Here is a 14,226-nt window from a genome sequence, read left to right as displayed (position 1 = left end):
TTAACCCTTTGAACCCCTGAATACGACCACATTACTGTGACGAATCAGTGTACTGAATCAGTGTACTGTGTACTGTTAACTCAGTGATTCATTAGCAACTGAGTGATTCATAGCAGAACCAGAGTTATAACACAGTTGCTAATGAATCACTGAGTTAACAGTACACTGATGCAGTACACTGATTCAACAGCATGTAATATGATCCTAGAGTGAGGTCTCAGTGATTCATAGCAGAAGCAGAGTTATAACAGAGACCTCACTCTAGGATCATATTACATGCTGCTTGTCTGACTGAGCTGACTCAGGAACTGAACTGTTACAAACGAATCAGTTCAGTCTGGTGAACCGATTCATACAGTTCAGTAAAAAGAACCAGTTCAAATGAACGATTCGTTCATGAACTGCACATCACTAATAAAAATGTCTACCAGTTTTTTAGCCCATAATAAGCCCTTTATTCTGTTTGTTTGACTAAGAAAATGGCTTACCGGTCCCCATGAGGGGAAATGACAGCCTTCCAGCATTACACAGTCTTGTTAGAAATATGGCTAGTCATACCTTAAGCAGAAAAGTCTGCTAACTGTTTCCCCCAACTGAAGTTACTTCATCTCAACAGTCCTATGTGGAAACAGCAATCGATTTTAGTTACTGTCTGCTAAAATCATCTTCCTCTTACAAACAGAAATCTTCATCCTTTTCTGTTTTAGAGTAAATAGTACATACCAGCACTATTTTAAAATAACAAACACTTGATAGAAGAATAAAAACTACATTTAAACACCAAAAAAACTCTTAACCATCTCCGTGGAGATGTTGCCTGTGCAACGGCAAAGAGAATGACTGGGGTGGGCGGAGCCTAGGAGGGACCATGTGACCAGCTTTGCTGGGACTCTTTGCCATTTCCTGTTGGGGAAGAGAATATCCCACAAGTAAGGATGACGCAGTGGACCGGACACACCAATGTTGGAGAAAAAAAAATTGAAATTCAAAGAAATACAATGTAGAAATGCATAGATTTTTGTATTAGAGGGGCCAGCATTTGTGAACATTAGTGGGACTGGGGAAGTTGTAGACACTTAATTTTTTTGCCCCTTGAGCCAGCGCTGCAATTTCCACAAATAGTTTTCCCGGCTGCTTTTGCTTGTTTGTACTTTGCTCCTCCCCTGCCTGATTTCACTATGAATGTTGTGGGCGTGCCGTGGAGCTTGCAAAGTTGCGCTGCTAGCCTAAACTTGCCTGCCTATCTGTGCTCACTGCTCAGTGACGTGTGGGGCAGTGGAGTCACTCACTGCTGTGCTGTCTCTCTAAACGGGAACCGGGAAATCGTGAGGGGGATGCCTGGCACTTGACCATATGACTGTCTGACACTGTCTCTAAAATGAAGGAGCCATGTATGATGCCCACCAGACCGATACGGTTACGGTACACTAAGTGCACACTGAAGATGTAGGAGGAGAGGGAGGGCGGGGGTCTGGGGGTGGGCAGAATGCAGAGGTGATTGCCCATAAGAAGCAGTAGGCATGCGGCCCGGGGCTGTGCACTGACAGACTTGGAACAGAGTCAGAGAGCAGAATTTTCATAGTTTGCGCGCCTAAACCTTTTCTTTAGTGATTTATTTTTAAAGTGCTCTGTTTATCTTTCATTTGATGCTCTGCTGAGCCAGGGAGCAGCTCTAGGCATGAGCTTTATAATTAATGCAGTGCAGTTTACATATTTTGTATTTGTGTGTGTGAGTGTTTTTGTGTGTGTGTCTGAGTGTTTCTGTGTGTGTGTGTGTGTGTGTGTGTGTGTGTGTCCAAGTGTGTTTCCGAGTGTTTGTATGTGCATCTGAGTGTGTGTGTGCCTGTGTTTTTGTGTTTGTGTGTGTCTGCTTTCTGGGGGGTGGGGGGGGTGACACCATAACTTACCGCGCCGGGTGACACCAACCCTAGTGACGCCACTGACACAATCTATTAAAGTATTAAACTAAACACTCCAAGCTCTCTCAGAAATAACCCTGACACCACAGGGTTAAATTAAAACACCCCCTATATACAATCAGCCTAAAGCAGGTGCCGTTACTAAACGGATAACGGTACAGGAGAGAAAAGCCACTGAATAGGAGGTCCTTAGCTATGATCCTCCGTTCTTTCACGCTCTCTCAGTAATGCAATGTGCAGCCATATTCATCACCATATTCTTCTATCCCTACTAGGATACATGAATCTCAGGGAACTGCGTAGTACTTACAGCGCGCATGAAATCGCACCAAAATCTCGCAGTGGAGTCCATAAACACTGATTACCTGTTTAGCCTGTTTTCCATCGCCGGTGTTCTGTCGAGAACTCCAATTCCTCGAAAAATCCAATCTGACGTCACTTCCGGTGACTCTTCTATTTTCACTATCTGTTTTGCCTGTCTTGGGGGGCGCACCGTCAATCCTCTGGCATACACCCCAAGTAAACCTTGGGGAATGAGGCCCCCCTTGAACCCCCCCAGGAGGAGGCAAAATAGATAGTGAAGATAGGCGATCACAGTGCCCATCTGATTGGTTGTGAGTCCTGTCACTCACTGAGACTCAAACCAATCAGATGTATGGAATCACCAGAAGTGACGTCAGATTGGAGTTTTTGATGAATTGGAGTTCTCGATAGAACACCAGCCTCCAAAAATTCAGTTGTAAAATTTTGCCTCCGCCTAGAGGTGGGTCTGTTGTTATACGTATATATGTAAAAATAGAGACATAACGGTACCATTTATTGTACCGATCCTAAATATGGCTGGAACCCTCACCTCCTGACCTAGCTTAAATAGGTTGTAGGGGAATACACAGAATAAAAGTCCCTGACTGCCCAGGAAACTGTAACTACGATCATATGTAACAAAAACTTAAAATTCCCATAAAGAATTAAGAAGGAAAACCCTTTATCCTGGCATTGTCGTCCTCTGTATTTATTAAAGAGACAGTCGCTGAGGCATTAGTAAGCCCACGTTATGGCCCCTCAATGCCCACCCACACAGGGGTTTTGATGTTAATAAGAAAAAGTCCCTTCACCCCCAATATGCCACTATTAGGTCACAAGCCATGAGGGCAGGGGTACAGGACTGTTAGAAGTCTTCTTTCTTCTCAGCTGTGGAGCAGACATTGAATCCTAGGTGTGACAGATTCAGCCGACCTAACAGAGACCTAGAGAATAGGAAAAAACAGAGAAACCAACCCTGGTTTTCCTTATAGGGGTTAGCATAAATAGTTGTAGGGAAAGAAAGGACTACCTCACCGATCTACAACAGCTAAAAGCCACCATTACTCTTACTAAAGAGATTGACATGGACACAGCATAGCCCCAATCCTTGCTTGCAGGGAAACTACCCATTAAAGGATTAAATATCTTCAGACACCATCTTCGCACATCCACCTGATGTACACAGACAAAGAATGACTGGGGATTGTGGGAGGATACTAAGCTTTGCTGGGGTGTTCTTTGTCTCCATCTGGTGGCCGGAATTTAATTCCTACTAGTGATTTAATTTGTGGACTTTCCATACCACTGGAAAGCAATATATGCATATAATCATATACATATATATTTACAGTGAACACACAGTCCTCTTACACCGCAGTATAAAAGGAAATTGTCAGTGTTGTTTTTTTTTCTAACACCCCACACCCGCTCAATTTAACCCCTTATAACTGCTTAGTGCAGTTAATTTATAAATAAAACTACAGTGACAGTGTAAGGAGACAGTTGTCCCCCTGTGACTCGCTGTCCCTGAGCTATCAAGAGGTCCTAATGTAGCAAACTACCCCAGTCCTTACAATGTAAAGTCACATATAGTTACAATACACAGCGGTGCATTTTATGGAAAAAGATTGCTGTGAAAAAGGCAAGTGTGTGCGATTCGTTATCATTGTACATAAACTGTCACATACAAATCTAAATTTTTAAATATTATTATTATTTTTTTTAATATAATATGTTTTTTTTCTTTTGGAAGTATAATTCTTCTTTTTTGAATTTTGGAATTACACTTCTAGCTTGTGTCAAAACTGTCAAAAATACTATTCTAAAACAAAGCAGAATAAGCACGTTGTGTGTGTTAAAGCAGGCTGTATGGTAAAACGTACTCTGCTAACAGTGACTTTTTGCTGCTGCCGCCATGAAAACTGTCACTAAAACAACAATATTCCTCTGTATTGTTGTATGACGCAAATTACAATAATCACTTCTGTCGTATGTTAAAAAGTTTACCGGAGATGCTGATGTGCTGGGGATGCTTCCAGGAAAACGACTGAAGTGAATGCTGTGACATTACAAGTACTGGGAACTAGATTTATTTATGACACATACTGGAAGTGTAATTCCAAAAGGAAAAAAAATGCATTGTATTTTCTAAATTGTATTCTCAAAAATGAAAAGAACTGTATTTGTAATTAAAGATTTGTATTCTAAAAAAAACAAATTGTATTTGAAAATGTATTTGTCGCAATATATGTACAATGCTAAAGAATCACACACGCTTATTCCAAATACTAACATTATTATACAAAGCTGAGAAATGAATACTGTGTCCCTGCAATTGGGTACACTACTGTGTATTATAAAATCAAACAACCTACTGGCTCATCTAATTTGTGCACTTTCTCCTCATTTATACAATTTAGTTTGATAACAAAGAATTTAATTTTACAGTAGCCTATTTAAAGGGACAGTCTACATCAGAATTGTTATTGTTTTAAAAGATAGATAATCCCTTTATTACCCATTCCCCAGTTTTGCATAACCAACACTGTTATATTAATGTACTTTTTACCTCTGTGATTAGCTTGTATCTAAACCTCTGCAAACTGCCCCTTTATTTCAGTTCTTTTGACAGACTTGCAGTTTAGCCAATCAGTACCTGCTCCTAGATAACTTCACGTGCACGAGCACAGTGTTATCTATATGAAATACGTGAACTAACACCCTCTAGTGGTGAAAAACTGTTAAAATGCATTCTGAAAAGAGGTGGCCTTCAAGGTCTAAGAAATTAGCATATGAACCTCCTAGGTTAAGCTTTCAACTAAGAATACCAAGAGAACAAAGCAAAATTGGTGATAAAAGTAAATTGGAAAATTGTTTAAAATTACATGCTCTATCTGAATCATTAAAGTTTATTTTGGCCTAGACTGTCCCTTTAAGGTATGCACTAGCCTTTCTGTAAACCAGTAATTCCTCGTTGTGACAACAATGAGATCCGCTGAAGTACCTTAACTGCTGATCGGCCTTTACCAGTTGCGTAGCCGTCTCGTGTGCCCTTCGCTCCAGCTCCTCTGCGTCACTTTCTGAGCGACTCAGATTCTCCTTAGCAGCATTGTATTTCTCAATCATCTCTTTAGTCTGAACGAACAAAATAAGCAAATAGTAGTAATTTAGCTAATGGACACAATCTGTACTTGTTCTGACTTCAATGCACATGACAGTGTATGGATTCTTTCAACTTAATAAAATAAAAATTACTATATGCAGCATCTAAAATAAAATGTGTGACTATTAATGCAAGATACAATTTTTGATGAATTATGGGTACTTTATGGTACCTAATTAAATGAGACAGTGCACAGAGTTAGGGTGACAAAGACTATGACCAATATTACATGTGTATCTGTCCGTTACCTTTTCCCGGGAGTTCTGCAGCTCATTTTCCGCTTCAATAAGCAGACGATCAGCCTCACGTAGCTCGGCGCGACGCTTCAACAGTGTTTTTTCAATACATTCTATCTCGTCTACAATTTCGTTGTGATGTTGCAGAGATTTTTCAAGCTCCAGCTCTGTGATTAGGCTGTCCAGCTGTCCGTCTATAAACTCTCTACCAACAACAGCAATAAAAAAGTCTCAGTATCAGACTGCATCAGCAAACCATATTACATTATAATGATACATCATTTGTACGGCATCTTTCTGTAGCCTTTAAGAAATGTAAACAAAACTTCAATTTGAAAAAGGAAACTATAAAACTGTTTAGAGTGTCCCATTAGGCACTTCAGGGATTCATCCATGGCTACAATAAAAAGAAGGCACATGATATGCAGTAACGGAGTGCTGGTTATGTAGCCATTTGTAAATAACATGCTAGTCATAAGGTTATCGTTTATAAAATAGTTTTTATTCAGGGGTATGATCTGTAATCAAGGAAAGCAACACAATAATAAAATGTATGCTTACCTGATAAATGTATTTCTTTCCGGGCATAGAGAGTCCACAAAACATACTAATTACTAGTGGGATATTCACTCCTGGCCAACAGGAGGAGGCAAAGAGCACCCCAGCAGAGCTGTTAAGTATCACTTCCCTTACCCATAATCCCCAGTCATTCGGCCGAAGGGAAATGGAAAAAGAAGATAAAATAAGGGTATAGAGGTGCCTGAGGACTAGATAAAAAAAACTGCCATCTTAATTTGAATAAGGCGGGGACGTGGACTCTCCATGCCCGGAAAGAAATACATTTATCAGGTAAGCATAAATTTTGCTTTCTTTCCTATGGCATGGAGAGTCCACAAAACATTATAATTACTAGTGGGGACCAATACCCAAGCTAGAGGACACAAAATTAATAGGGAGGGAGAACAAGACAGGCGGACCTAAACTGAAGGCAACTACTGCTTGTAGAACCTTTCTCCCAAAAGAAGCCTCAGCTGAGGCAAAAGTATCAATTTTTTAGAATTTGGAAAAAGTATGCAGAGAGGACCAAGTGGCCGCCTTACATATTTGATCCACAGAAGCTTCATTTTTGGATGCCCATGAAGATGAAACAGCTCTAGTGGAATGAGCAGTAATTCTCTCAGGAGGCTGCTGTCTAGCTGTCTCTAAGCTAAACGGATAACACTTCTCAACCAGAGAGAAAAAGTGGTAGAAGTGGCCTTCTAACCCCTACGCTTATCAGAGAAAACAATAAACAGGGTAGAAGTCTGCCGGAAATCTTAAGTTGCTTGAAGATAAAATTTAAGGGCACACACAACATCCAAGTTATGCAAAAAGATGTTCCTTCTGGGAAGAAGGATTAGGAAAAAAAAAGAAGGAACAACAATTTCCTGATTAATATTGCATCCAACACTACCTTAGGGAGAAACCCCAGCTTAGTGTAATGCTTGTGGGATATTTCTCTATCAGACCAAACTTGGCCAGTAGTCTTCTTATCCCGGCGTCAAGTGAAATGATAGGAAATATCCCAGAGCAGAGAAAGTTTTGTAAAATGATGAAAGCAGTACTCACAGTAGGCAGGGCAGTCCTTACCGGCAACAGGAAGAAAATCCAATAGAAAGGCAGTTCAGGGGTAAACCAATAGAAGGACCAGGAACAGGCAGGAGTCAGCAACAAAAGGAAATCCAGTAATATAACAGTTCAGGGATAAACCAATAGAATGGTCAGGCAGAGTTTGGTACCAGTATAGCAATCCAACAGTTCAGGGGTTAAGCAGGCAGAGTGGTGAGACAGGCAGAGTTCAGCAACAGTATAACAATCCAGTACTTTAGGGGTTAAGCAAGCAGAGTAGTCAGACAGGCAGAGTTCAACAACGTTATGGCTATCCAGCACTTTAAGGGTTAAACAAGCAGAGTAGTCAGCCAGGCAGAGTTCAGTAACGTAATAGCAATCCAGTAATAAAGTACACAGCACCCAGGAGCACGAAAAAGCAACACCTATACTTGGGCAATTTAAGTAGAGAACAGAGGTACTTACATAGCCCAAGGTTCACGCCAAGGAACAGCTCCAGGAGGCTTGGAGGGATGACGTTGCAACAAGTGCACCTAGAGCACCGTTGTGTCCATAGCAACCACCCCAGCAATTGGAAAGAGCCGGCTGCATCCGTGGCAAAGGCCACAGGGAAGGAAGCGGAGCAGTGTGACACTCAGTATGAAGGACCACCTTACCAGCATGAAAAATAAGGTAAGGGGAATCACACTGCAGAGCCGAAAGTTCGGAAACTCTGCGAGCAGAAGAAATAGCAAGAAGAAACAAAACCTTCCAAGATAGTAATTTAATATTTACAGAATGCATAAGCATTGCCTGCTGCAAAACTCTAAGAACAAGGTTAAGACTCCAAGGAGGAGCAACAGATTTAAACACAGGCCTGATTCTGACCAAGGCCTGAACAAAAGACTGAATGTGGCAGAACTGCCAGACGTTTATGCAGAAGAATAGACAGAGCAGAAATCTGACCCTTCAAAGTACTGACTGACAAACCCATCTCTAGGCCCTCCTGAAGAAAAGCCAAAATTCAATCTCCAAGCAGTCAGCTTCAGAGAAACCCATTTTGATTGAAGAAAGGGACCCTGAAGTAGAAGGTCCTTCCTGAAAGGTAACCTCCACGGCAGAAGAGAAGACATAGTCACGAGATCCGTGACCCAGATCCTGCGAGGCCATGCAGGAGCTATTAGAATCACAGAAGCTCTCTCCTGTTTGATGCAAGCAATTACTTGTGAAAGCAACGCAAACAGAGGCAACAGGTATGCTAGACTGAAGCTCCAAGGAACCGCTAGAGCATCTACCAGAACGGCTTGAGGATCTCTTGACCTCGAACCGTACTTTGGAAGCTTGGCGTTTTGACAAGACACCATCAGATACAACTCCGGAACCCCCCTCCTGAGAGTTATAATTGTGAAAAACTCTGGGTGGAGAGCCCACTCTCTGTGATGAAAGTCTGCTTGCTTAGAAAATCCGCCTCCCAGTTGTCCACCCCTGGTATGTGGATGGCAGAGAGATGGCAATCGTGAGACTCCGCCCACCGGATAATGCGAGACACCTCCTTCATTGCCAAGGAACTCCGAGTTCCTCACTGGTGATTGATGTAGGCCACTGAGGTGATGTTGTCCGACTGAAATCTGATAAATCAGACCAAAGCTAGTTGAGGCCAAGCTATTAAAGCATAGAAAATTTCTCTCAACTGCAAGATGTTTATTGGAAGAGACGACTCCTCTGGAGTCCACAGAACCTGTGTCTTTAAGAAACCCCAAACTGCTCCCCAGTCTAACAGGCTGGCATCCGTGGTCACAATCACCCAGAAAGGTCTCAGGAAGCATGTGCCCGAGACAGATGGTCCTGTGAAACCCACCATGAGAGTGAGACTCTTGTTGGGGAATCCAAATTTATCTTCTGCGAGAGATCTGAGTGGTCCCTGTTCCATTGACTGAGCATGCATAGCTGCAGAAGTCTGAGATTGAACCGAGCAAAAGGAATTATGTCCATGGAGGCAACCATCAGTCCAATCACCTCCATGCATTGAGCCACAGATACACGAATAGCAGACTGGAGAGACAGGCAAGAAACATGAAGCTTGGATTTTCTGACGCCCGTCAGAAAGATCGTCTTTAACAGGGAATCTATGATTGTTCCCAAGAAACAAACCCTTGTATCTGGAACAAGGGAACTATTTCCCAGATTCACTTTCCACCCATGGGAACATAGAATAGACAACAACTTTTCGGTATGAGATCTTGCTAGATAAAAAGATGGCGCTTGAACTAGAATGTCATCTAGATAAGGCGCCACAGCAATACCCTGGGACCTCACCACTGCCAGAAGAGCCCCAGAACCTTTGTAAAAATTCTGGGAGCTGTAGCAAGGCCAAAAGGAAAAGCAACAAACTGGAAATGTTTGTCCAGGAAGGCAAATCTTAGATACTGGTAATGATCCCTGTGAATAGGAACATGAAGATACGCGCCCTTCAGCTCTATGGTCTTCATGAACTGACCCTTTTGGATCAAAGGAAGAATAAAACAGATGGTCTCCATCTTGAAGGAATTGATTGAGACACTTTAGGTCCAGAATTGGACAAAAAGTGCCCTCCTTCTTGGGAACTACAAATAGATTTGAATAGAATCGTAGACCCTGTTCCTCTAGAGGAACTGGAACAATCACTCCCAGGGATGATAGGTGCTTTACGCAGTTTAAGAAGGCCTCTCTCTTTATCTGATTCACAGATAACCTTGACAAGTGGAACCTGCCCCTGGGAGGACAATATTTGAATCCTATTCTGTAACCATGGGATACTATATCTATGGCCCAAGGATCTGGAACATTGCGTATCCAAGCCTGCTGAAAAAAAGAAAGCCTGCCCCCACTTGATCCTCTACAGGATCGGGGGCGGCCCCTTCATGTTGATTTAGAATCAGCGGAAGGCTTCTTAGCTTGCTTCCCCCTATTCCAAGGCTGACTGGAACTCCATAAAGTCATGGATTGATCCGACATGAAAGAGAAAGACTTCTGTCCCTTAAAGTTACGAAAGGAATGGAAATTAGAATTCTGGTGACCCTTAGGTCTATTCTTTTTATCCTGAGGTAGGAAAGAACCCTTTCCACCTGTAATATCAAAAATTATTTCTGCCAGACCTGATCCAAACAAGGTTTTACCCTTATAAGGCAGAGATAAAAGCTTGGACATGGATGTAACATCTGCAGACCAAGATTTTAACCAGAGAGCTCTACGAGCTAAAACCTTAAAACCAGAAATCTTAGCAACCAACCTAAGAACTTGCATGTTGGCATCACAAATAAAGGTATTGGCTAGCTTGAGAGCCCTGATCCTGTCTTGGATCTCCTCTATAGTAGTCTCTTCTAGGATAAGATTAGATAAATCATTGCACCAATAAGATTCTGACCTGCAACTGTAGCAATACTAGCAACAGGTTGCCACTGTAATCCCTGATGAATGTACATCTTATTCAAAAAAGCCTCAAGCTTCTTATCCATGGGATCCTTGAAAGAACAACTATCTTCAATAGGAATAGTAGTTTTCTTAGCCAGAATAGAGATAGCTCCCTCTACCTTGGGCAGCGTGCGCCACGAGTCATGAATAGAGTCAGCAACAGGAAACATCTTTTTAAAAACAGGGGACTGGGAAAAAGGAATGCCTGGCTTATCCCATTCCTGAGTTATAATGTCTGCCATACAGTCTGAAACTGGAAATACTTCCACAGATGAGGGTACATCATATACCCTATTAAGCTTACTAGACCTCTTTGGATTCACCGTAACAGATTCAGATTCTTCCAAAGTAGCAAGAACCTCATTCAAAAGAACTCAAAGGAGTTCTTATTTAAATCTGAAATTAATCTCCTCTGAATCTGCAGAATTTGTCACTACAGTATCAGAATCTGATAATTCCCCCTCAGAAGCCACTGAAGAATCATCCTCATCAGATAATTGAGACAAACTGACTAACACAGCTTTAGCAGAGTCAGCCTTACTAACATCAATATGTTAAGATTTCCTCTTTCGTTTACCAGAAACCTTTGGAAAAGCTGATAAAGCTGCAGAAACAGCAGAAGTAATCTGTGCAGCGAAATCCCCAGGTAAAAAAAACAAACAGGAGGTTGAGCGGAACCGCAGGGCACTGCATGTGAAGCTTGGGAAGCTTAAGTGGAAAGCTGAGGCGTAGCTAGGATAACACTATCCTGAGAGACAGGAGGCTCAGGGAGAGACATCTTAACTTTAAAGTTTTACTTAAACATGAAGAGCAAAACTGTACAGGAGGAATTATCTTAGCCTCCAAACACAAGAAGCATTTTTCAAATGAATCAACTTCAGTATTAGTGTCCATAATTGTGTATCAGTTCACAATTAACAAAAAATGCCAAATAAAGTTAATTTATATGAAGCAATAAAACATAAATAAGCATTTAAAACCCTCAGCTCTGCTGAGGTCTTACCCCTCCAGAAGTTGCAATCCCACTAGCACAGAAAACCGGACACACCCAGTAGCAAAAAACACCTCCTTGTTACCGGAATAGCCCAAATCCACTTGCCACTGTAGATAGAAGAAATGCAGCCTCCACACTCGCCACGACAAACTCCGATCTGAACAGAGAAGCCGAAAACCAGAAGTGCCGCAATAAAAAAACTTTTTTTTTTAAATTGTGCCAAACAAAAATGGCGTGAAAACCAACAGCAGCACAGCAAAAGTGATTGGGCCAATAAGCTGAGCTGAAAAGTGATTGCAACAAGAAGTAAAACAAACACCTGTCAAACACTTCATACACTCTCCCATCTCTGAGCCCCCAATAATAAATAATGCCTCTTTTCACATAAAAGCAGTGCCCCTAAAACAGATTTAAATAATTTCCACAAGGATTTAACCCCTATAGTGCCGGTACTGTCAAACCTAGAAGGTGAAGCACTTACCTGTGGATCCTGCTCTGTCAGGCAGGAGCTGTTTTCTGAGGTGTGGCAGCCTCACCATATTTACCAGGGACCTATAGAAAAGAAAGAACAGAGTAACCAACCCTGGCTTTCTATAAAACGGGTAGCAATAATGTTAGAAGTTTAAGCAAAAACCACCTCGCCGTCTTCTAACTGCTAATAGCCACCATTACTCTTACTAAAGAGATTGACATGGACACAGCATAGCCCCAATCCTTGCTTGCAGGGAAAAGTACCCATTAAAAGGATTAAAATCTTCAGACACCATCTTCGCCATCCTCCCGTGATCAAGGCAAAGAGAATGACTGGGGGTTATGGGTAAGGGAAGTGATACTTAACAACTCTGCTGGGGTGCTGCTCTTTGCCGCCTCCTGTTGGCCAGGAGTGATAATCCCACTAGTAATTATTATGTTTTGTGGACTCTCCATGCCATAGGAAAGAAAATTATGTTTCTTTGTAATGTTTAGCTTGCGTTTATTGTGTTTTTAAGTGCTCTTTATAAACTGTTAATGATACACACTTTCGTTTACGTTTCTGTGTCGATCTACGCAACTCCTCCATCTCCTTCTTGTAAGCTTCTTTTTGATGTTCAAGATCATTGATATCTTCCTGCAATCTCTCTTTTGCCATTTTTTCTTTTTGCCGTCGCAACTTTAGATGATCGATAATGTCTTCAAGCCGTGTAATTTCGTTTTCCTGTGGTTAAACGCAGACAACTAATAATTAATGAAAACCATAAACAAAATAATTTTTCATTGCAATAGATTTTCAATAAATTTGAACAAAATATATACAGTTATTTATTTTATTTATAATAGGATACCTGTAAAAATGTAATGGGATTTGTTGGTTATGTGCACATAGGCTCCATAACCTTAGCTGTGCTTCTGGTGAAGATACAGGAAATATAATAAAGCTTACCAGCTCATGATGCGCTGGCACATTGCAGTGAAGCACGCCAGTAGGGATAATCGGTATGGTAAAATGTGGAGGGGGAGGCCCATATGCAATCTGAGTTCCAACAGGAGGAGGGCCATAGATAACAGTCCCAGGAGCCACTGCTCTACCATTGGCAGGAGGCGGAGGGCCATATATAACAGTGCCCTGCGGTACAGGAGCGCCGTCTGGAAGTACAGTGTAAATAACTGAGCCAGGAGGAGGTACAAAGTGATATGTTGGTGGTGCATGTGTTTCGTGCTCGGATTCACAGTCCTCCCCATCTAAAGAGAGAAAATAAAAACAATATGAGCTATAAACTTAATGCATTGTAAAATGGCTGGCAAAAAATGCAAGGAATATTTCAATTTACCTTCACTTGAGTGGCATCTGTGCAACCCATGCCGGAGTGGTGAATAAACCCATCTGCCCATAGCGGAGGGCACAGGCTTTTCCTTCTTAGGGTGCCTGGTTTGGCCACACCTGTGTCTGGCAGGGGAAGACGTAAGTGGGTACTGTAAACCAACGCCGGAGTCTTTAGTACTTAGGGAATCACAATGTGAGGCCTGTGAGAGAGAAATGAACACGTAATGCTGCGGCTATCAAAAGGACCCAGTGCACTAGGCGCGGTTTTCCTAAATCCTGCCCAGTTGCAGCCGTTTCAGGACAGGTTTATGAACTACTGCCTTAATGTATTTCGTAGTCCCTAACCGATTCCACACTAAGATTAGCCGTCTACTCACATCCATATGATTGTTCCAAAGCAAATGAAACTAATTTCTATGTAAATACTAATTTTGTGTTTCCCTACAGGTTTACTGAAATACAACGAAATAGAATTATAGATAAAGTGATTGTAAACTTTAACAAATTAATGCCCAGTATCGAATAATTCTCTTAAAATCAGGGGCACTTTAATTCATTAAAGTTTACGCTTATTTTTTAAAATACTTACCTTTTGCTTTATGGTAAACGCCAATCCTCTGCCCGCAGCTCCTGCTTTCTTTAGCAGATCGATGATGAATCCGGCTTCGTCCAAGAGTTGTGTGCCCCCATTGGCGTCCAGCTCGTGAAGCACGCAACGATTTGAGGAAGCCGGATCGTCATCAATATGCTAACTACAGCAGGAAGATATGGGG

General features: G+C 41.8%; 1 protein-coding gene across 1 annotated transcript in view; it reads right to left on the bottom strand.

The window, feature by feature from the left end:
• Nucleotides 1–14,226, bottom strand: part of LOC128643584 (centriolin) — a gene marked incomplete at its 5' end in the record, with an annotated part of 183,765 nt that overhangs the window by 41,304 nt on the left and 128,235 nt on the right. Inside the window, 5 exons of the mRNA XM_053696427.1 lie at nt 5,227–5,357; nt 5,634–5,826; nt 12,672–12,847; nt 13,073–13,371; nt 13,461–13,653. Of these exons, the coding sequence (XP_053552402.1) occupies nt 5,227–5,357; nt 5,634–5,826; nt 12,672–12,847; nt 13,073–13,371; nt 13,461–13,653 (992 nt within the window). The remainder of the gene's footprint in view (nt 1–5,226; nt 5,358–5,633; nt 5,827–12,671; nt 12,848–13,072; nt 13,372–13,460; nt 13,654–14,226) is intronic.

The sequence above is a fragment of the Bombina bombina genome, unplaced genomic scaffold, assembly GCF_027579735.1.
Source record: "Bombina bombina isolate aBomBom1 unplaced genomic scaffold, aBomBom1.pri scaffold_755, whole genome shotgun sequence".
Classification (NCBI taxonomy): Eukaryota; Metazoa; Chordata; class Amphibia; order Anura; family Bombinatoridae; genus Bombina; species Bombina bombina.
The sequence above is the reverse complement of the archived record's forward strand: the minus strand, read 5'-3'. Positions and strand labels throughout refer to the sequence as shown.